General features: G+C 46.0%; 1 protein-coding gene across 1 annotated transcript in view; it reads left to right on the top strand.

The window, feature by feature from the left end:
• Nucleotides 1–22282, top strand: part of LOC147102152 (heat shock factor protein 5-like) — a 57078-nt gene that overhangs the window by 11621 nt on the left and 23175 nt on the right. Inside the window, exon 2 of the mRNA XM_085964427.1 lies at nucleotides 12149–12341. Coding sequence (XP_085820553.1) covers nucleotides 12149–12341 — 193 coding nt within the window. The remainder of the gene's footprint in view (nucleotides 1–12148; nucleotides 12342–22282) is intronic.

Genomic DNA, 22282 nt, shown 5'->3' with positions numbered 1-22282 from the left:
AGTGTGTGGGCAAAATTATGACAAATGAACTTCAATGTGGGCAAGTGTGAGGTCATGCACTTTGGACCCAAGAAAGATGAATCAAAGTATTTTCTAATGATGAGAAATTACAAACTGCAGCAGAGCAAAGAGATTTGGGAGCCCAAATACACAAATCATTGAAAGCCAGTAGACAAGTACAAAACCCACTTAACAAGGATAATGGAATGTTGGCCTTTATCTCAAAGGGGCTGGTATACAAAGGGGAGAAAGTTATATTTCAGTTATATAGAGCTTGGTCAGACCCCATCTGGAATACTGCATTCAGTTTTGGGCACCGCACCTCAGGATGGATATATTGGCCTTGGAAGGGTGCAGCACAGATCACCAGAATGATTCCGGGACTTAAAGGGTTAAATTATGAGGACAGGTTGTATAAACTTGGCTTGTATTCCCTTGAGTACGGGAGATTGAGGGGTGATGTGATCGAGATGTTTAAAATGCTAAAAGAATTTGATAGGGTAGATACAGAAGAACTATTTCCTCTGGTGTGGGAATCAAGAACAAGGGGAATATAATCTTAAAATTAGAGCGAGACCATTTATGAGTGAAATCAGGAAACACTTTTTCACACAGTGAGCAATAGAAATCTGGAATTTGTACCGTCCGTGTGTAATTGAGACACGGACTGCAGAAGTTGGTTATAACAGGTGTTTACTGAATGGAGACAAAACTGGAACTGCTATACAAAGTTACTACACAGGCTTATATACAGGGGTGGTCACTACTGGTACTCTCCCCCAAATGGCTGTGGATGCTAGGACAGTTGAAGCTTTCAAGACTGGCATAGATAGATTTTTGTTAGGTAAGGGTATCAAGAGATACGGAGCAAAGATGGAAAAATGGAGTTGAGGTGCAGGTCAGCCCTGGTGAATCAGGCCCGAGGGTTTGAATGGCCTACTGCTATTCTTAATATTCCTATTTTAATATGCTCCTAATCATAACTTATTTACTAATTTTTTCTTCCGAAATTTAAAATTCCATAAGATGTCTTCCTGAACTTAAGGAACTTGTTGTTATGCTCTTTGCATTAATGCTTTTTGTGTTAAAAATGTTCCATTATTTATAATTTCATGATGTCATGAGTAAGCCTGCAGATCATTACTCATTACTGTACTTTATTATCTCATTCATCTCTGGTAGCTGTATACAGGTAGGCCTGCTGTGTTATATTCACTCAGGATTACCTTCTGATGGTGCAAAAACAAGAGTCAGTTACAACTTGTAACAACTTTTATTTAAATATTTAAAATCTGTGTACTGTATGTATAAACATTCAAGAATAAATTATTTTTGGTTACAAATGCTGAATCACAGTTCACTTCAAAATGCTGGAAAATCCTTCAAAATAAGTGCCAATCAAAATTTCCTGGGGAGGGGTGCCCTTATTAAGGGCTATTTTTCAGTTGTATATAGTTTTTTGAGTTGTCTGCTTTTTTGGCGCTTTTGTCAGCTTTTCTGAGTTTTCAAGGGTGGCCTATATGACCACTCATTTGGGACCTGTGTTTACAGACCACACCACTCCTACCTGGGCATATCAGAGGAGACCTGTCTTCATTGCTTCCACTTCACTGCAGACACAGTGACCGACCTTCTTCTTTCTTTTCACCTAATATATCACTACAGTGTTGTGGAAGGGACTTGTGCAAATGCAGAGTACCATAGAATGAGTGGCATCTTCATGGCCATCTGTGGTGTGAGGGACAAATTGCAGAACAGCATTCTTTCATGAATGTTATGACTGATGCCATGTAGGCCTTGGGTATTGCTTTCTATGCCTTCTGCTGCAGCCAAACTTTCAAAGAACATCACCACAGCATGAAGCTTCGATGCAACAAGATCCTTTGAGGTCACAGCAGGGAATATCTACCAAATAGACCAATCTGCAGTTCATAATGCCATGTGTTTCTACTTTGTTCTTGGGATGTGAGCAACACTAGCAAGACCACATTTATTGCCCCTGAGATTCTTTTTATAATTGAGTAGCTTATTAGCCCACATTAGACAACATTAAGGGCTCGATTTTACCAGCCCTGAGGAGGCGGGTTTGGAGGCGTGCGAGTTGTTAAAATTGCCAAAAATGGTGGGCGGGCCCGATACCACCTACATCCCGCCTCCGAGCAATTTTCCCAAATGCGTGTATTCTGACCCCCTTTCCATCCTGCCTCCAAGAGGCAGGATAGGCCCTTAAGGCCCTTAACAACCACTTAATTGCCTCTATAATCCCATTTTGAGAGGCCTTTCCGATTTTTAGACATTCCCCCCATCCTACACGCCTCCTCTGGAACACGCCAGGTAATGCTGGCGGCCTCACAAGTGGATTGCTTACTAACAACTGCAGCTCCACCATTACAAAGGAGTTTTCACCAATGATCATTTGCAGGTGGCAGAACTTTGTTGTTTCAGGTCTGGGGGAAACTTTTAGCAGGCATACTCAGTGTTGTGGAAGTTTGGAGCCTGACACCCATCTCCAGTGTGACCTCCTGGGAAACCCCTCTCTCCACCTTGACTAAGCGCTTCCTCAACTGAGGCATATACCAGAAGCATGGCGACCATTTAATTCCTTTCCTCCTGGACATCAGATTCGGATGCTGAGCAGCCGCGACAGCAGCAGAACCATGAGCAACAGCAGCACCAACAGCAGGAGCATCAACAGGAGCGCCAAGCTGTTAGTCACCCACCTGAAGATGCACAGGCCAGAAGGCACCAGTGCGCGATAACATTGCTGCCCGGGATGCAAGGGACACACTCATCCTGGCCAGATTTGCTTAGCCTGCACAATCAAACACTTTAGTCTCACTCCTTCTTACCAGAGCATCGACAATGGACAAGAATCTATGGAATCCTATCACTCTGACCACCATTCTGACAATCGCAAGGCGCCCTAAAGCCCTCAATGTGAAAGGCCCATTTGCGAAATGACACAGGCCACAACTTCAACAGTTTACAATCAAAACACTTTATAATACAATCACAATGATGGCTGGTCCACAAACAAAACTACACAGCACCCAAGTGACTACCCTTGTGACTACTTGTGCTTTATCTTCCTCTTACGCGTGCTCCTACATGGTGCTTCCCCTGTGGCTTCAGCAGATGTGGAGGCCCCTTGCTCACTCTCTTGCTGCTCCTGTCCCGACGCCTTTGGCGGGCGTCCTCTGCGGGCTCGCCAACAGTCTGCTGCTCCTGCGGCTGTGCAGGGGCTGAGACGCCCATCTCAGTTGGGTGAGGACTCTGGTGGGGCTCTGACCGATGGCATTGCTGTGGCATGGTCGTGTGAGTGCTTGGAGAAGAGCCCCCACTTCCTTGTAGTCTGCCACCAACATCCCACTCATGGGTCAGCCCCACTTCAGAGCTAGCAAGTGGCTTGACAGCACCTTGCTGCACTGCAGGGGGCCATAAGGACCCATTTCTGCACTGGAAGTCCTACTCCAGAGGACTTGCATGAAGGCCTAGTTTGTTTGCTCAATAGCTGACCATCGCTCCTCAAGAGATATCATTCTATTCTGAACAATGACCATGTTTTCAATACTCTGGCGACTAAGCTCCTCCATGGACGTAGCCATCCTCTCCTCTACCGTAGCCATCCTCTCCTCTACGGTAGCCAGCCTTACCATGGAGGCAGCCATCCTTTCCACGAAGGTTGCCATCTTTCCGCGGTGATGCGTTCATGCGCCAATGCCTCCACAAAGGCTCTACTCATGTTCGCGATGGACTCCTCCATTCACTCCACACTCACAGCGACCCTGAAGACAAAACCTGCCAGAGACTCCTGTTCCTGGAGTTCGAGCACCGCTCTCCTTCTGGATGGACCCGGAGGCACAGGGTCGACATGCAGCGGAGCCGAGCTGGCAGAGTCCTGCGCCCTCCGACGAGGACGCTCCACTGCTGTCCCTGTCTCCACCATCTGTTGATGCTCACTTGTGAGCTGTGATACACCAGGTGACAACACTACTCTATCTCGCAAAGGTCCCACCGAGGTGTGAGTGTCTGCGCTGGTGCTGGGTGCGCTGAATTCTGCTGACGCTGTGCCCTCAGTTGTTGCAGCTTCCTCTGAGGAGTCTGGAGGCTCAGGCTGTTCCTCCTGGATAGTGGGGACGGGGGCTTTCGATGGTCCTGTGGGGAGTAAAGGAAAGAGTTAGAGATGTGAGGCCAAGGTTACATGCACATTGAATATTGCAGGTGATCATAAGTCAATCTGTTAGAGCATCAGAATCATTATCAGTGACTCATGCTATGTCAATGAGATTCCAAACTATTCTGTCACCAGTTTGCTGTGATGCGCCCGCCTGTCTGTCCCCCACTAGGGTATCCTCCTCGATCCCAGCAATTTCCAGGGCCGTCTCCTCCCAAGGGGCGAGCTGGGCTACTGTGGGTGGACCTCCTCCTGTCCTCGCTCTTTCCCTCTTATTATGGGTTCTCTTTTCCTGCAATGAGGGACACAAGTGGAGTTTGAGTGAGAATGAAGGAGTGAGTGTAGTGAATCCATAGCATAGATGCTTAGAAGGATACAAAGGGCCCTCCCTGTGTGTTGTAAGTTGTTGTCATGGCATCACAGTGATAGGGAGTGTGAGGGCTGCATGGTCGAATAGTTAAGTGAATGTGACCATAGAGAGAGAGGGAATGGGTAAGGGTGCAGGGATGTCAGTGTCAAGTGGGATGTGGAGGAAGAGGTTGGCAAAGCAGAGTGCTGGTGAGGAGAGGCGATGGGGATCAGATTGAGGGTGATGGGAAAGTCATACTCACTTTTCCTGTGCGGAGAAGGTCATGAAACCTCTTCCTGCATTGCAGCCAGGTTCTGCAGCTCATCGAAATGGAGTTGACCTCCTGGGCCACTTGTAGCCACACAGCTTTTGTCTGCTGGGGTGGCTTTTTTCTCCCTGAGGAAGGGAACAGCACCTCCTTATTACAGTCGGCTCCATACACCAGAGCTTGGAAGGAGGGCTCATCAAACCGAGGAGCACACTTTTGCTTGATCGTTGACATTTTCCACAATTCAACTCCTTCATATAAATTGCAGAGCCTTTGCAGTCTCCAGAAGAATCAAAGCCTTAAATCCAACAGCTTTGATGATGTCATCACAGGTGACTTTCTGTATGAAAAGACTCATTGGGCCAGTGGTTCCCACACGCAGGAAATCAATTGTCCAATTAGGGGAAAATCCCACTTTTTCAACACATCACTTAGGAGTCGAGGTCCTGACACGATTTCCACCTGACACGACCCAGCCCGCCCACACTGACAAAATCCAGCCCTAAGAGTCAATCAGGTAATGCGGAACTGGAGTCAAATGTAGGCCAGACCAAGCAGGTTTCGTCACTGAAAGAAGTATAGTAGTGAACGTGCTGGGTCTTTACAATAACTTGGTAACTTTCATGGTAATTTTATCTGGTGTCAGTCCACAAAATGGCAGACTTACTGAATTTAATTTCACAATTTGCCTTGGTGGAATTTGAACTCTCTCTGGGCTGCTAGCTCAGACCCAAAATCACTACACTACTGTAGCCTGATGTTTACCAGAAGGAACAGCGTTATCACTTTACCAGGGGCAAGGACACATCAAATGGAAAGGACACAGAGCTTTTTCCACTTTGCAGGCTTCCCAAGGGAGGAGGGTGTTGTAAATGAATCCATGTGACAACCTCAATGTGTACAAAAATAGGAAAGGATACTCCTTTAATATGAAAGTGTCTTCTGACCACAATAATGTCATCTTGCATATTAATTTCCATTATCCTTGGAGCACCCATAATACTTTTATTCTGCAAAAATTCACAAGTGCCTGCATTTTTTCATGGTGCCAAGAGAATGAACAGATGACTCTTAGACCAGGCTTACCCTTTGCCACCATGACTGTTGACTCCAATTAGAAATTCCAACACAGCAGCAGAATGCAAATAGAATGAGACCCAGGCTACCATCCAAGTTATTCAGGAGTACACAACTGAGATGCTCAAACATTGGGCTGGCTTTTAATGCGTAGTTGCACTGGGAGCGGGGGTGGGGGGTGTTGATAGCGTGTGGGAAATCCAGAAATAAGTACAGTGCATCTGTCAGTGGCTTTTTAATTGAGCTACCTCATTATCATTTTACTTCCAGGTTTCGCATCCAATAACTTCAGCGGGCATGATGATGCCATACTTGAAGCGATTTCAACTCCAGTATTTAAAGGGACACTCCAAACATCCAAGTTGAATGAGTTTGGAATTGGTATAGAGAGCCACAGACCTGCTGGTGTGGAGTCAAGACGGGCAAAGACTGCGCCCCGCATCAACAACACCTCCCTGGATGTGCTGTTGGGGGCTGTAAGGGCCTGGAGGGAGATACTTTTCTCTACTGACGGGAAGAGGAAGTCTGCAGGTGACACAAAAAAAAGGAGTGCTTGGAGGTTGACCACGAGGTCATCAGCAGGAGCGTGGTGCCATGCTCCTGGATTCAATGCAGAAAGCGGTTTATGACCTAAGCAGGGCAGGAAAGGTGGATACAGTGCCACAATCACCTACATCCTGATGTGTGTATCACCCTAACTCCTTCACTCTGCCTTCTCAAGCCTACTCCAGTACTGTACTTCACTCCTCACACCAACTTACCTTGCAGATGCACTCCACTTATTCACATCCCCATCTATCCATCCACCCCTGCCACTCACACTCATCTTAATGCAATGTCATGCCTATTCCTCAACAAATGCTCTCCATCCATCGGTACAGCTGGAGCAGTCATTGGTGGGGCCTTTACGGGCTCCAAAACCCAGAAGATGTCGGCCAAAAGCATCTCAGCAGTCAGAGAGGGATCTGGGCAGCCTGCCTCTACCTCTACTGAAGCCACAGGGGATGCACCACGTAGAAGTGCTAGGAAAGGAAGAGTAAAGATATGTAGTTGCACAAAGATATACACATGGATATGTTACACATTGTTAGAATGTTAAGTTTCTGATTTTTATTTGAGCCACGTAAATATTATTCTTTTGCATTCTTGGTTGCTGGCTGGCAAGTAGCCTTTTCAGTTGTGTGATGATGAATGGGAAGATATGTATTGAGGCCAAGCAATGGGGGGATGTGAAAGGAAGGCTTGGTTGTTTGCAGGACTGCTTTGCGTTAGTGGCATTGGGTGGGGGCGTGCAAAAGTGGCATTTGCATGTGGTTGTTAGATGGGTGCACTGGTGGAACCTAAGTCAATCTCGCAATAATGAGGGCATCCCAGATAGCAATGTGCGCCACTGGTGGTGCATTGCCCACATCACCTTCCACCTCCTCTTCCCCTACTCCTCCTCCTCAGAATCGTCTGAAGAGGCTCTGTGCCCTGTTACTTCTGCAGGTCCAAACCTCGCTGCTGCACAACGTTGTGCAGAGTGCAGCACACCATGACCATTCTGGAGACCCTGGCTGGTGCGTACTGAAGGGCGCCTCCTGTCCAGGCACCTGAAGCACATCTTCAGCATGCCGATGGCTTGTTCATTGAGACATCTGGTGGTCATATGGCATTCATTGTATCGCACCTGGGCCTCATTCCTCGGGTTTATGAGAGGTGTTATCAGTCACGTTTAAAGTGAGTATCCCTTGTCTTTGAGCAGCCAACGGGTAACTCTGCTTCGAGATGCGAAGAGATCAGAGAGGGTGAACTGCCGCAGGGTGAAGGCATCATGGCAGCTGCCCGGGAATCTTGCGCACACCTGCATAAAGCTCTTTTTGTGGATGCACACCAGTTGCATATTGATGGAGTGGAAAGCTTTGCGGTTGATGAATACTCTTTGGTGCCTTCATTGCCACATGTGTGCAGTCGATGATGCCCTGCACCTGTGGGAAGCAAGCCAGAGCCGCAAACCCGAGCACCAACTCATTCTGACTGGCGTCATTGCAGGAAAAGTTGATATAATTGCCAGCCCTGGCAAAGAAGCTATCAGTCACCTGTCTTATGCATTTATGTGCCGCCGACTGCGAGATCCTACACATGTCTCCAGCAGAGCCCTGGAAGGATCCAGGGCCAAAAACGTTGAGGATGGTGATGACTTTGACAGTCACTGGTCCAAAGTCATCTGAGGTCCAAAGTAACACAGCATACGCGGCACCCATGCTGATCAGAGTGCATATCAGACCTTCGAACCTCCAAAGTGTAGATGTCACCTCCAAAGTGTGTAAAGTAATCTCCAAAGTACTGTGAACAAACCCTTTCACACAAGCAGGCAAGAAAGCAGCTGTGAGTACTGAGTACTTATTGGCATATTTCCTTGTCACATCTTCATCCCCCTCAATTGCCACTTTCTTCTTGCCTTGCTTTCACTGGCAAGTTCCAGGAAGCCCGGGAAACCCATGGACCCAAAGTTAAGCAGCAAAACCCATGTCAAATTGACAACCCGCCTCTCCCGAAGGGGTTGCACTCATGCAGCCTAACGCACTGCAGTGAAATGTGGAAGTCTGCGGGTTGGAGCCAGCTTCCCGACACGCTTGGAATTTTTCCTGATTTAACCCACCACCCGCACCCAATCCCACGGGCTCACCCATATTAAAATTCCCCCCATTATTGATTCTGTTGCTTAGACAGCTCAGATGAGATGTTGCTAGACTGTCCAACCAAAGTCTCCAAAATTATTACAGTCACCTGCATGCAGGAAGAGATAGATCATGATATTCAAGCAGACAAATTGGCTCAAATCTCTGTCATTGAAGGCTACTTCCAGTAAGCAATAGCTACTACCACTGAAAGAAAAACAGACTGACAAAAGGTCAGCGACCTGAAACATTAAATCTGTTTCTCTCTCCACTGATGTTGCCTGACCTGCTGAGTATTTCCAGCATTTTCAGTTTTTACTTCAGATTTCCAGCATCCCCTGTATTTTGCTTTTGCGCTACTACCACGTACACTGCCAATTGCCATTACCAATTGCATCAACCTGCAATATCCCACACAGTTAAGGCCTCATAAACAGCACATTACCAATGCTCATCCTGGCCTGTCCAGTTGCACTGTACTTTGTCCTGCCCCCAATCAGCATTGAAAGGGGCAAATAAAGTTTTTTAATTTATTGATGTGAAGATAGAAATGATAAGTAATCTATTTCCTACACCTGTGCTTTCCCTTGGTGACTGTATCAGATGTGATCAGTCTACATTTAATCTTAAACTGTGTTGAAGTTCTTCCTGCGTGGGAGGAGCAATTGTGATGACAGGCAGAGGTAGGGTACTGCAAACTTCCTGGGATGGTGATGGCCTTGAACCTGTGAATGCAGGGGCTCCAGATGCTGCTGTAACCACTAATTCATGTGCAACAATTACATAATCTTTTCAATCTGGCAGTGATTGAATTGTGCAACTGATTTCCCAAGGCCTCCATGGCATCAGTCTTAGCATTCATGAGAGAATGCTGTTCTGCAATTGGTCCCTCACTTCACAGATTGCCATGAAAATGCCACTCCCTTTATGGTACCCGGCATTAGTGCAAGTCCCTTCCATAGCACTGCAGTGATTATATATATAGATATACTAGCTGGGGGAGCCCGGCTTTGCCAGGGCTGTTTTGGGCTGGGCGGTTTAAATTGAGTCCCAGGCTTTGGGGCCTGTCTGTCTGTCCCTGTGTGAATCTGCTGCCGGGCAACATTTTAAATCGAGTCCCAGGCTTTGGGGCCTGTCTGTCTGTCCCTGTGTGAATCTGCTGCCGGGCAACATTTCTACCTTTTAATAGCTTCAAAGATGAAAGTGAAAGTACTTATAAAACGTTTTTGGTAAATGTGATGTTATTTTTAAAAGAGATACTAACTTTTTCGAAGCTGGATTAGCAGAGTAGTTTGAGCTGGAAGTAGTGAAGCAATGGCTGCCCGATGCCTGAGTTGAAAAGCATTAGTCCCGCCCACAGACGCAGCGATTGGCCAACCATCAGGCGACTGAACTGTAGGATTGGTCAATCGTGACGGCACAGGATTGGTCGACCTTGACGTCAGTCAATCAATGCTAATTAGCAGATAATGAGTTTAATTTTGAAGGTTTTTTGCATAACGCGCGAACAATTTTCGTCCGACCGAAAAGTAAATACACTTATCACGGTTCTGGAATCGTAAGCTTTCTTTCGATGTAACACACGTGTAGGTACGCTCTATAACTTTCGAGTTTATTCAATACAGACAGACGGAATGACAGACAGACAGATGTATCCTTTTATATATATAGATAGATAGATGTGCACATTTTCAGACAGCTGCTGCATGCTACTCATGGTGGATACTAAAATAAACCTAATGCCTTGTGTTCCTGCATCAACTTGTATTTTTAGTTAGACTCAGTAAGATACCAACACCTTGCCATGCACTGGAGACATGCATGGACTCACAGGCTAGCCAGATCTTTCTTCTTCCTCTCCTACCCAGTCCACGTGCGCACCTTACTTTCAATTATTGCTTCACCTGGTGCCTTTTCCTCAAGCTAACTAATATCCTGTACTGAGGTGCTAGTAGCTAGTGGGGGGGATGCTTGATACAATGCCCTGTGATGTGCAAGGTTATTGAGGCACAGTGCCCTGGAACTTCATGTTGGGGCAAACCTGTAGGAAGACAAAAGAGCAGCCTGTCAAAATCAGCTTTCAAAGAAAGATAGAAGCAGAAGACATTTTCTCCATAATACAATAGTTTAGTAAATGTAACTCCAGGAGTGGAGGAAGATGAGAATAGTGGGAAAATCTCAAAAAATGAAGAATACTTGCTAGGTAATAGAAACCTGCCTCCAAACTCGGCCACTTCAATATCTTTTACTGTTTTACAGGGAACAGAACAAGAACCATCACCTTGTGTGCTGTGATGATCTCAAGGTTGTAAGGCCACACCTGACTTGGTACTCTCCCAGTGGCTATACGCAGTGTTGGTGTGCAAGCAGAACACCATTGTAGGAACACTATTGGTAGGAACTGATAAAGCACTCCAAACAGCACAACTATAACCGTAATACCCCCGCCCTAAAGCCAACACTTTGCAAAGGGGATTGCATGATCATTATGGTGCCGTTACTCAGTTGGAGCGGAACTTGCAAGTATTATGTGTTTTCACTGCAGTTGTGTCCCACACCTGTTAAAAGGGGAATATTTTCTCCTCATCCTGTATTCCCGAGGGGACAAACAAATCTTGTATGATACGCATTCCATGATGAAAGAAGGCAGCATGTATGCAAAAGGAAAGTTCCCTTAGCCTGGCACTTTCTATAGATGCCAGGAAAATTCTACATTTGCTCCATGGTCCGCAAACCCCTTCCAAGTAGATTGCGCTGTTGCTATTTTGATATGGTATCCTTCATCCCCACAAAGAGCTACACCTCCCACAGCAGGACCTCCAGGGAATCCTCATTGAAATGGGCATGAAATAGTAGCATACCTAATTCAGCTCTTAAAGTGCTGTGGGCCAGAATTAGAATAAGTAGGCACTTACTAATGTGATAATATCCTTGGACAACACAATTCCTAGGTCTTTCATATTACATGTGTTACTTTCAGCCCTTAGATGTTAGTAGACTGCTTATTTACAAAGTGGATGAATGGTATTGTGTACTACCATCCCCTAGCATATATAGTACAGTATCTTAAGCTACATTGAAACTTATGTTTGGACTTTTTTGAAGCTCCTACTGATTCTTTAATATTAATGTGAATTGGGGTGATTTTCAAAGAGGTTGAAAATTGATCATACTTAATAGAATCATAGAAATTTACAGCACAGAAGAAGGCCATTCGGCCCATTGTGTCTGTGCCGGCTTAAAAAGAGGTATCCAGCCTAATCCTACTTTCCAGCTCTTGATCCGTAGGTTATGGCACTTCAAGTGTATATCCCAGTACTTTTTAGATGAGGGTTTCTGCCTCTACCACCCTTTCAGGCAGTGCGTTCCAGACCCGCCCACCACCCTCAGGGTGAAAAAAGTTCTCAACTCTCCTCTAATCTTTCTACCAATTACTTTAAATCTATGCCCCTGGTTATTGACCTCTCTGCTAAGGGAAATAGGTCCTTCCTATCCACTCTATCTAGGCCTTATACAGACTGCACTATAAAATAATCAATGAACACTAATGTAGTAGAAACCATTTAGCAGCATACTGAAATTGGGTTATGCTTTCTAAATGAACATCCTAATTCTTGCAGACAGTGCAGAGCACCGACTATCAGACTGGCTCCTTAGACTCTATCCAGACCACTGATCGATCAAGAACCATTATTTCAGCGCTACTTTCTGACTTCGACATACCTAAAGATACAATTGCAGCTAATACAACTTCATCTACCCCTATCAAATCAAGGCAACGACGTAGCAGTGGCCAGCAGGCCAAGTCTCCAGGTAAGGAATTTTTAATTAAATATAAACTAGAAGCTGTGCACAAAAATGTCATGTCTCTGAATTTTTTAAGCTCTCTGTAATTTTTAAAGAAGCAGGTAAAACATCAAAATAAAAATTTTGTCACATTAAATTTTGTATTCATGAAGGCTTGATTATATTAGTTTCAGAATTAAATACAGCAAAAGGAGATAATCAGATAATTATTACCATTACCGTACTTACTCAGACCCTTACAAAATACACTATGTTGTGCTTATTGATGAAGTCCGAGATATTGCATCATTCAAAAGGGAATTGGATAGATACTTGAAAAGTATGGGCTGGATGGCCTCGTTCTCTGCTGTATGATTCTATAATTCTATGCATAGGGGTATTACTTTTTGTGCATGAGGTTTCACTTTTCACTTTGGAAATCTCACTTTGTGTATGTTTAGCAGAATCCATCTAAATTCATGGGTGGGTCCATTTAAATTAATAGAAGGAAAATCAGGCAGGCTCCATTACAAGCATGGCATCCTCTCCCCAGTTTTCTTCTATGCGCTCTATCCAGGTGACTTTTACACCACAGCGCAAAATAGGAAACTCTGCCCTCAAATCTCCAATTCACTGACCAATGCCACTTAAGATCTACTAATAATAATATGAAAACATGAATGGAGCACACACTTCCTGTCCACTACACTACAGGCATAATACTTTGTTTCCAGCTGGTTGATTATGTGCAGATATACTCATTTTAATTCAGCCATATACAAATTTCTTAGGAAAAAGCAAACTAAGGAAATCACAAAGGGAAAATATATATTTTTTAATATAACTAAGCCATGAAAATGTAAAAAAAAATTGCAAAAAGGAATTTCAACTAACCCATAAAAATGCCCAACTCCTGTTGAAAATGTGTTTATTGAGTTTCAACCCCCCTGGGACCTATACTTTCTCAGGTGCTGAGATTGAAGTTTGTAGCCCGCCTCACCCTGATGCCCTGCTGTGATTCATTCACAATCAACTCTGCTCCATACTATCACGCTCCTTCCCACTGTTTGGATTTTCAAATGACGTTTTACAAAGTACTACATAATAGACTGGTAAGTTAAATTAAAGCCCATGGGATTAAAGCTACAGTGGCAGCGTGGATACAAAATTGGCTAAAGGACAGAAAGCAGAGATAGTGGTAAAAAATTGTTTTTCAGACTGGAGGGAAGTATACAGTGGTGTTTCCCAAGCATAGACATTAGGACCACTGCACTTTTTGATATATATTAATGACCTATAAGGGTATAAGGGAATAATTTCAAAGTTTGCAGATGACATGAAACTCAGAAATGTAGTAAATTAAGAGGGTAGTAACAGAGTTCAGGAGGACCTAGTCAGTCTGGTGAAATGGCAGATGAAACACATGGCAGATGAAATTTAATACAGAGAAGTGTGAAGTGATACATTTTTGTAGGAAGAATGAGGAGAGGCAATATAAACTAAATGGTGCAATTTTAAAGGGGGTGCATAGAGACCTGGAGGTATATGTACACAAATCTTTGAAGATAGCAGGACAAGTTGAGAAAACTGTTAAATAAGTAATGGTATCCTTGGCTTTATTAATAGGGACATGAGTACAAACGCAAGAAAATTATGCTAAACCTTTATAAAACACTGGTTAGGGCTCAGTTGCAGTATTGTATTCAATTCTGGATGTGACATTTTCAGAAGGATGGCAAGGCCTTAGAGAGAGTGCTGAAGAGATTTACTAAAATGGTACCAGGACTGAGGGACTTCAGTTATGTGGAGAGACTGGAGATGCTGGTGTTCTCCTCAGAGCAGAGAAGGTTAAGATGAGATTTGATAGAGGTGCTCAAAACCCTGAATGGTTTTGATATAGTAAATGTAGAGAAACTATCCAGTGGCAGAAGGGTCGGTAATCAGAGGACACAGATTTAAGGTGATTGGCAAAATCATGTTTCCGGCCCAATGAGAAAGGAAGCAGTGCTGGATCCGGTTCTGGGGAATGAAGTGGGGCAAGTGGATCATATTTCAGTGGAGGAGCATTTGGGAAACAGTGATCACAATATCATTAGCTTTAGATTAGTTATGGGAAAGGACAAGGAAAAATCAAATGTGAAAATAATCAACCGGAGGAAGGCTAATTTCAGTGAGTTGGTAAGGGATCTGGCCCAGGTGGATTGGAATCAAAGATTGGCAGGTAAAACAGTAAATGAGCAATGAGGCCTTCAAAGAGGAGAAAATTCAATTATAGGCTAGATACAATGGCCCGTAATTTGCTGTCAGCGGCGATGCAATAGCGATTGAAGAAAGCTGCCCACAGAGGGAGCAGTTCTCTGTGGCTAAAACTTTAGGTTTCTCACCGTGTAATTGATTGTAGCGCTGTCAGTAGGGGATTCCTAGTGTGATGCAGCCGTGACATCATCAAGCTGTCGAAGCAGCCAATCACGTTGAAGAATTCTCACAGACAGCAAACCAGGAAATGAAAAGCACTGATTACCAGCACTTTTTTAAAATGTTACAGAGAGCAAAATAAAGATTCTGTCATACACATGGGATTTAAGGTAGAAGCTGAATTATGAACAAACTTTTTTAAAAAAAAACATTTTTTTTACTTTTTTTAAGTTGAGTAATTTTTATCATAATGGAGAAAGTTGACATTCTATAAATATAAAAATTAGTTTTACAGGGCCAGAACAGTTGTTTGGCAGTGAATATGTTGTTAAAATCCCAGTTACAGCTATTCCAACAAGGCTTAACGTTTCGGCCGCGAAATTCGTCACCTTAGTGCCGGGAGTTAATGCCAGTTTTGAGAAGAAAATGGCGGCTGCCTCGCTTCCTTCTGCTTACTTGTGGCGTGGCTTGCGCTGGTTGCCATCTTGGTGAGGGCGATAGCGCGGGCAGGACGTGCAAGCACCGGCAGTGTGCAAAGTAGGCAGATTGTGACGTCAGTCAGCATGTAACGCTGATTTGACGCACGACCTGCCATTTTGGACGACGCCGTTACAAACAACGGCCTCTCCTAAACACTCATGGCTAAACGTGCATTCAGCTGCACGAGGGACTCCCCCGTCCCCCCACCCCCACCAGTGCAATTTAAAGGGATATACATCCAACTTGCAGGTAAGTTTATTATTTCTCTTGTAATGGCTCTTGCAGAGTTTATATGAATACTGGTTTGCTGGAACACATTTATAATGTTGTTGAAGTGTGCAGGGAGTACTGCTGAACATTGGGAAGGTGTTGGCAATGACTGGACAATCTCTGACTACACCACTTGTTCCCAGTCATGGGGGCTCTAGTCGCAGTCCCCCTCGCGCTGCAACATGACAGGGAGATGGAGCAGAGGCAGTAAAGACAAGCTGCTCGCAGAGGTAGGAGGACCAGGGAGAGGAGGGCTCTTAGCAGGAGGCCTTACCCACCTAGGGTCTTCAGGGAGCACTTTTCCTACTTGCACCTAAGCCAGGAGCGGTGTATTTGGCGGCTCCGCTTCACCAAGGAGGTGGTCACAGAACTCTGCCACCTCTTGGAACCAGACCTGCAGCCTCAGAGCAGGACGACAACGGCTCTGCCAGTGGCCTCAAGGTGACCGTGGCCCTGACTTTTTCCGCCAGCAGATCCTTCAAGGCTAGAACAGACGACATAGCAAACATCTTGCAGTTTGCCGTCCATCAGAGGTCACAGAGGCTCTGTACTCTAGGTGAAGGGACTTCATTGACCTCTCTCTAAACAGAGAGAAGCAGGAGCAGCTTTGCCAGGATATTGGGCTTCCCCATGGTGCAGGGCGCCATCAACTGCACACACGTGGCTTTGCAGGCACCAGATGTCAATGCTGAGATGTACCATAACCGCAAAGGCTACCTTTCACTTAATGTGCAGTTGGTGTGTGACCATGCCCAGCTCATCATGATGTGGAATGCCCCAATCCTGGCAGCAGTCATGATGCCTTCATCCTATGCCAGTCCGCTGTGCCAGCAATCTTCCAGCCACCATGTCAAACCTGAGGTTGGCTGCTCGGAGAGAAGAACTACCTGCTCTACCTGGCTGATAACTCCCCTCCGCAACCCGACCGCTCGTGGCCAGCAATCATATAATGACAGCCATGCTGCCACAAGGAATGTCACTGAGCAGACCATCGGGGTGCTCAAGCAACAGTTCCACTGCCTTGACTGCTCGGGAGGAGCTCTCCAGTACTCACCCGAGCTGGTGTCCCAATTCGTGGTGGTCTGCTGCATCCTCCACAACTTGGCCATCATGAGGCCGTGGCCCTTGCCATCTCGGGTTCCGCAACCACCTCAAGAGGAGGAAGAGGAAGGGAGGAGGCAGCCTGCAAATCCCCATTCCAGACAGGCTGTCCATGAGCGCATCATCAGACTCTGAATGGAACCCCAGGTCCCCGTTGCTCAGCACTGCCCCACTTTACCATTCCTCTGTCATGGAACTGCACAATGCTGAAATGAAAGCCACCACAAAACAAACATTCTAAACATCATTTATAAATGAGGAATTCTAGTCTAACATTACAAAGTCAACTAATCACCCTTGTGCATTCCCTTAGTGTCTATCTTCGGTGTGCCTTTGCCTATTGTAGTGCTCCTACAAAGTGCTATCCCAGTGGTACCAGCGTGGCTGGTGGAAGGCTACTGACTCTCCGCGGGGGAGACTGCAGATGGCCTTGCAAGATGACCTCGAGCAGCTCTGGACCTAGAAGGCCCAGCTGTAGACTTCACCACCTCAGCATGGGCAGCAGTAGTTGGGCTGGCTGGCTCAAAGGCAACTGCAATGGCACTGGCGCTGTGGCAGTGGTGGAAGAGCGAATGCTGTCATCCCGAGAGATGACACCAGGTTCTTGTTCCACGGAGCCACTGACACTTCCCTGGGGCAGCGCCTAAGCATTCCTAGCCATCTGTTGGAGGAAAGATTGCTGGACTGCTGTGACACCCTGAAAGCCCCTTTCCACACTCGTAAACCCAGCCACAATGGCAGCAATCTGATCTTGCATGGCAGCAAGCTGAACCTGCATGTGAGCAGTCTGAGCTTCCACTGCAGTATTCAGATGTTGGGTCGCTTCCGCTTGTGCTGCAGTGGAAGCTGCAACATCGCCCATCACACCCAACATCATGTTTGGGTCCACAAGTGCTCTAATGGAGTTGCCCATCACTTCCATTGTGGAAAACATGGGTTCCAAGCTCTGCTCAAAGCCCTGTGAAATGTTGGAACCTGACTCCTCCATGCTCCTTGACACTGACAAGCGGCTCTCTGGCAGGCCTGCCCTTGCACCAAGCATTTCTGTGTCCATGGCTATCACCCTTCTTCTGAAGGCCGCCCCATCGAAGTCCTCATCTGAGTGCTCTCCAGCAGAACTCGTGTGCGACCTCACCCTCTGGGGAGCTGGCACCTGCGCTACCCTTTCCCCCTGCCTGGCTGCCGCCCACTTGTGCCCGGTGACTCACCATGTGCAGATCCTGCCACTATAATACCCTCTTATGTTTGCGCAGTGCCATTTTCTGAGCTGGTGTCTGTGAGTGTCAGATCGAGTGACGGTGTGTCTTCTACATCACTCTCCTCCTCTACTTCCTCCTGCACAGGCTGGACTGATGGCCGTTCTTTGGTATGTGAAACGAGAAAGGCACATGGGTCAGGTGAGGGGGAGGCGGGGAAAGCAAGATTTGCATGCTTACACCATCAGCAGCTTGTAGGTGCAAAGAGATTGTGGGATGAGGGGGAAGTAGGATGTGAGAAGAAGGATTGCATATGAGCATGCCGTCATCATCAATGCTTTCAGCCTTGCTGATCACCACGGCCTCAGTGATGGCCCCTCCAATTATCTCCAGAACTGTCTCCTCCAGCTAGGTCAGGTTCTGCAGCCATGCTTGCTCCTCCGCCCACCCACCCACCCCCAGCCTGTTTACTCCTGCTTGCGGCCGTTTGAGAGCCACCTTGGCCTGCAAGGGAAAAGGAAGTGTGTCAGTGAGTGTGGTGCAATGTGTTTGGGTGATGTGCTTGTCATGGTTGAATAGCTGGCATTGTGTGCAAGGTGTGAGATGTGGGTGTGAGGCTTGTGACAGTGTTAAGTGTGTGAGGGTGAGGTGAAGCTATGATTGTGAGGTATGAATCGTGATTGCTATAGTTTATTGGTAGTTGAGTGATCGGGGTGTGGTGCATTGAGCGGTGTGTGCTAGTGGTGCAGTTGGTGGGATATGGCATTTGAAGATGCATTCACTTGCCTTGACCACTTGTGTGAGGTCATTAAACTTCTTCCAGCACTGGATCCAAGTGCTGGAGTAAAGGCTAGTGGGACTGACCGCTTCAGCGACCTCCTCCACTGCCTTCGAACAGTGTGTCTGTAAAGCCTCCTGGCCCCCTGTGGGTAGAGGACCTGTCTCCTCTTTTAGACCCCCTGCAGCAAGGCCTCCAGTGCTGTATTAGAGAACTGAGGTGCCCTTTCTCTGCCCTGCTGTGACATTGCTAACTTCCAGCTTCAGTCAGAATAAAGTACTCTCACAAAGCACTTCCCTTTTACGAAGTGCAGATAGCCTTTCACTCTGCAAGCAACCTTTAAATACAGAGGAGACCTCTCATGATTTTGGGCCCCTGTTGAGCGCTTCAATCATGAGTAGGCAGCACTAATTGCGCATGCTGCCTGATTTTCTTTCAGCGGGCGCGGGCAGATCGCGTATCGCGATCCCTGCAACCGTTTTCTGTCCTTTTCCAATTTAGTCCCCTTCATGTTTTTGTCAGTTCCACTGATTCACTGATTGCCAGCTATGGGGTGGGCAGGTGGGGGGGTGGCATCCACAGCGCAGCCTGTGTCAGAGCAGTGAATGACTGACCGCAACTTCAGGATTTCCACGTTTAACTGCAAATGCGCTAAATCCTGAAGTAAAGGTCAGTTCGCCGTCATTACCCACTGTAAAATCCAGGCCAGTACCACGAGATGGAGAGGAAGGGCATCCATAGTTAGAGCTCCCTGGATGGCTAAAGATGCTTCATCAATGGCCTTCCCTCCATCATAAGGTCAAAAGTGGGAATGTTCGCTGATGATTGCACAGTGTTCAATTCCATTCGCAACTCCTCAGATAATGAAGCAATCCGTGCCTGCTCGCAACAAGACCTGGTCAACATTTAGGCTTCGGCTGATAAGTGGCAAGTAACATTCGTGCCGCACACGTGCCAGGCAATGACCACCTCCAACAAGAGAAAGTCTAACCACCTTGACATTCAATGGCATTACCATCATCGAAGCCCCCACCATCAACATCCTAGGGGTCACCATTGACCCCATCCACCACCTTAAACATTCACTCCCTCCACCACTGGTGCACTGTGTCTACAGTGTGTACCATCTGCAAGATGCACGGTTGCAACTCGCCAAGGCTTCTTCGACAGTACCTCCCAAACCCGCAACCTTTACCACCTAAAAGAACAAAGGCAGCCGGCACATGGGAACACCACCATCTCCAAGTACCCCTCCAAGATACACACCATCCTGACTTGGAAATATATTGTCATTCCTTCATCGTCACTGGGTCAAAATCCTGGAACTCCCTACCTAACAGCACTGTGGGGCTACTTTCACCACACAGACTGCAGTGATTCAAGAAGGCAGCTCACCACCACCTTCTCAAGGGCAATTAGGGATTGGCAATAAATGCTGACCTTGCCAGCGACGCCGACATCCCATGAATTAATAAAAAATATAGAGATTAAAATCAAACACACAAAGCAGGCTTATGATAAATGTTAGTTTCATAATACTGTACAGTAGAGAATCAAGCTGAATACAGAAAGTACAGCGAAGAACTGAAAAAGGAAATACAGGAAACTTTCTGGTATCCGGCACGCACGGGACCGACGTGTTGACAGTTCATCAACAATTCCGGATAACCGAACGCTATAGTAAAAGATACGGAGCTCAGAGCTCCGTATAAAGCAACAAACCCTGTGCTTCAAAACAATCGGCACAAGTTGCAAGCGTCTCTGTAGCTTAGCAACAGCTTCAGCTACACCTTTGCACAGCAACAAATGGAGTAAAAAAAGTAACTAAAAGTAAAAAAAGTTACCTGAACCGACTCCTGAATTTTGCCGGTGGATAGAGCGTTCCGGTTTTTAGGGGCCGGTTAATCGAAAGTTTCCTGTAAGAGGGTCAAAGAGAGTGAGAATAGATTAGCGGGTAACATAATAGGGACCCCCAAAAGTCTATTATAAACATATAAATAGTAAAATGGTAGTCAAAGGAAGGATGGGGCCGAGTAGGGACCTAAAAACATTCTTCCTGTCGAGGCAGAGGTCACGGCTGAGAAACGAATTGAGAACTTTGCATCGGTCTTCACTAAAGAAGAGGGTTCTGCCAATGTCAGTAAAGAAGGAGGTTGTAGCGAAATTGGATAGGATGAAATAGATTGACAGTGCTCAACGGAGTAATATCACCCGTTCTGGATGGGATGCATCCTAGATTTCTGAGGGAAATAAGGAAATAAGTGTGGAAATTGCAGAGGTCATAATCTTCCAATCCTCCTAAGATATGGGAGTGGTGCCAGCAGACTGGAGGCTTGCAAATGTTGCACCCCTGTTCAAAAAATGGGAGAGCCATGAAACCGAAAACTGCAGGCCAGTCAGCCTGATGGCGGTTGCAGGGTAACTTTTAAAGACAATCATCTGGTACAAAGTTAATTGAAACTTGGAAAAATATGGGATATTAAATGAAAGCCAGCACGGATTTGTGAAAGGCAAATCATGTTGGACTAACTTGATTGAGTTCTTTGATGAAGTAACGGAGAGCGTTGATGAGGGTAGTGCGGCTGATGTGTATATGGACTTTCAAAAGGTGTTTGATAAAGTACCACATAATAGACTTGTTAGCAAAATTGAAGCCCATATAATTAAAGGGGCAGTGACTGCGTGAATAAAGAATTGGCTAAGGGACAGAGAGCAGAGAGTAATGGTGAACGATTATTTATCAGACTGGAGGAAGTATACAGTAATGTCCCCCAGGGGTCAGTATTAGAACCACTGCATTTTTGAAATTTATTAGTGACCTGGACTTGGGTATACAGGGCATAATTTCAAAGTTTGTAGCTGAAACGAAACTCGGAAATGTAATAAATGGTGAGGAGGATAGTAACAGACTTCAGGATGACATAGACAGACTGATGAAATGAGTAGACATATGGCAGATTAAATTTAACACAGAGTAGTGTGAAGTGATTCATTTTGGTAGGAAGAATGAGGAGAGGCAATATAAACTAAATGGTACAATTTTAAAGGACATGCAGGAACAGAGAGACCTAAGGGTATACATACACAAGTCTTTGAAGGTGGCAGGACAAGTTGAGAAGGCTGTTAAAAAGGCATACAAAATCCTTGGCTTTGTAAATAGAGGCATAGGCCTAGAAATTGGAGGTGTTAGTGCTGGCCGTTAAGACCCGTTTTGAAAAAAATGGTGGCCACCTCACTTCTGCCCACTTCTGGCAGATGGCAGGTCCCAAGGCAACCGTCATTTTCGGCAGGTTGGCAGTGCTGTCATTGCCTACACTCACGGAAACTATCTTAATTGCTAGTAGTGTGACATCTATCGGCGTGCAACACCAAATTGACGGGCACTCATACATTTTGGAGCTCTCCACTCCCCTTACCGTCCCCTCCAAAGCACGCCCATGCGTGCTGCTGTTGACAGCATGGAGATTCAAGAGAAAGCTACAGTGGGCTAGAACCTGTAATGTTATCTTAATAATGTAATTACGAGTCTCACAAGCAGTTGTAGTAGAGGAGTGCCATTTATTCAGTCCTGACTCTGTGTCTCTAGTACAGTATCTGAAGCATGGCCAAGATGGCGTCGGATCCCGCCCCTGGATATGACATCAGCCGTCAACCAGCTGTCAATCAAACCCTGCTGTCTTTACGACAGCTACGGTTATCCGTACATCTTCCCCCTTCAATGAAGACAT

Source organism: Somniosus microcephalus, chromosome 22 (assembly GCF_052327205.1).
Source record: "Somniosus microcephalus isolate GS21.2 chromosome 22, FLI_Smic_1.0, whole genome shotgun sequence".
In the NCBI taxonomy this organism is placed as follows: domain Eukaryota; kingdom Metazoa; phylum Chordata; class Chondrichthyes; order Squaliformes; family Somniosidae; genus Somniosus; species Somniosus microcephalus.
Note: the sequence above shows the minus strand (reverse complement) of the source record. Positions and strands in the feature narration are given on the sequence as shown.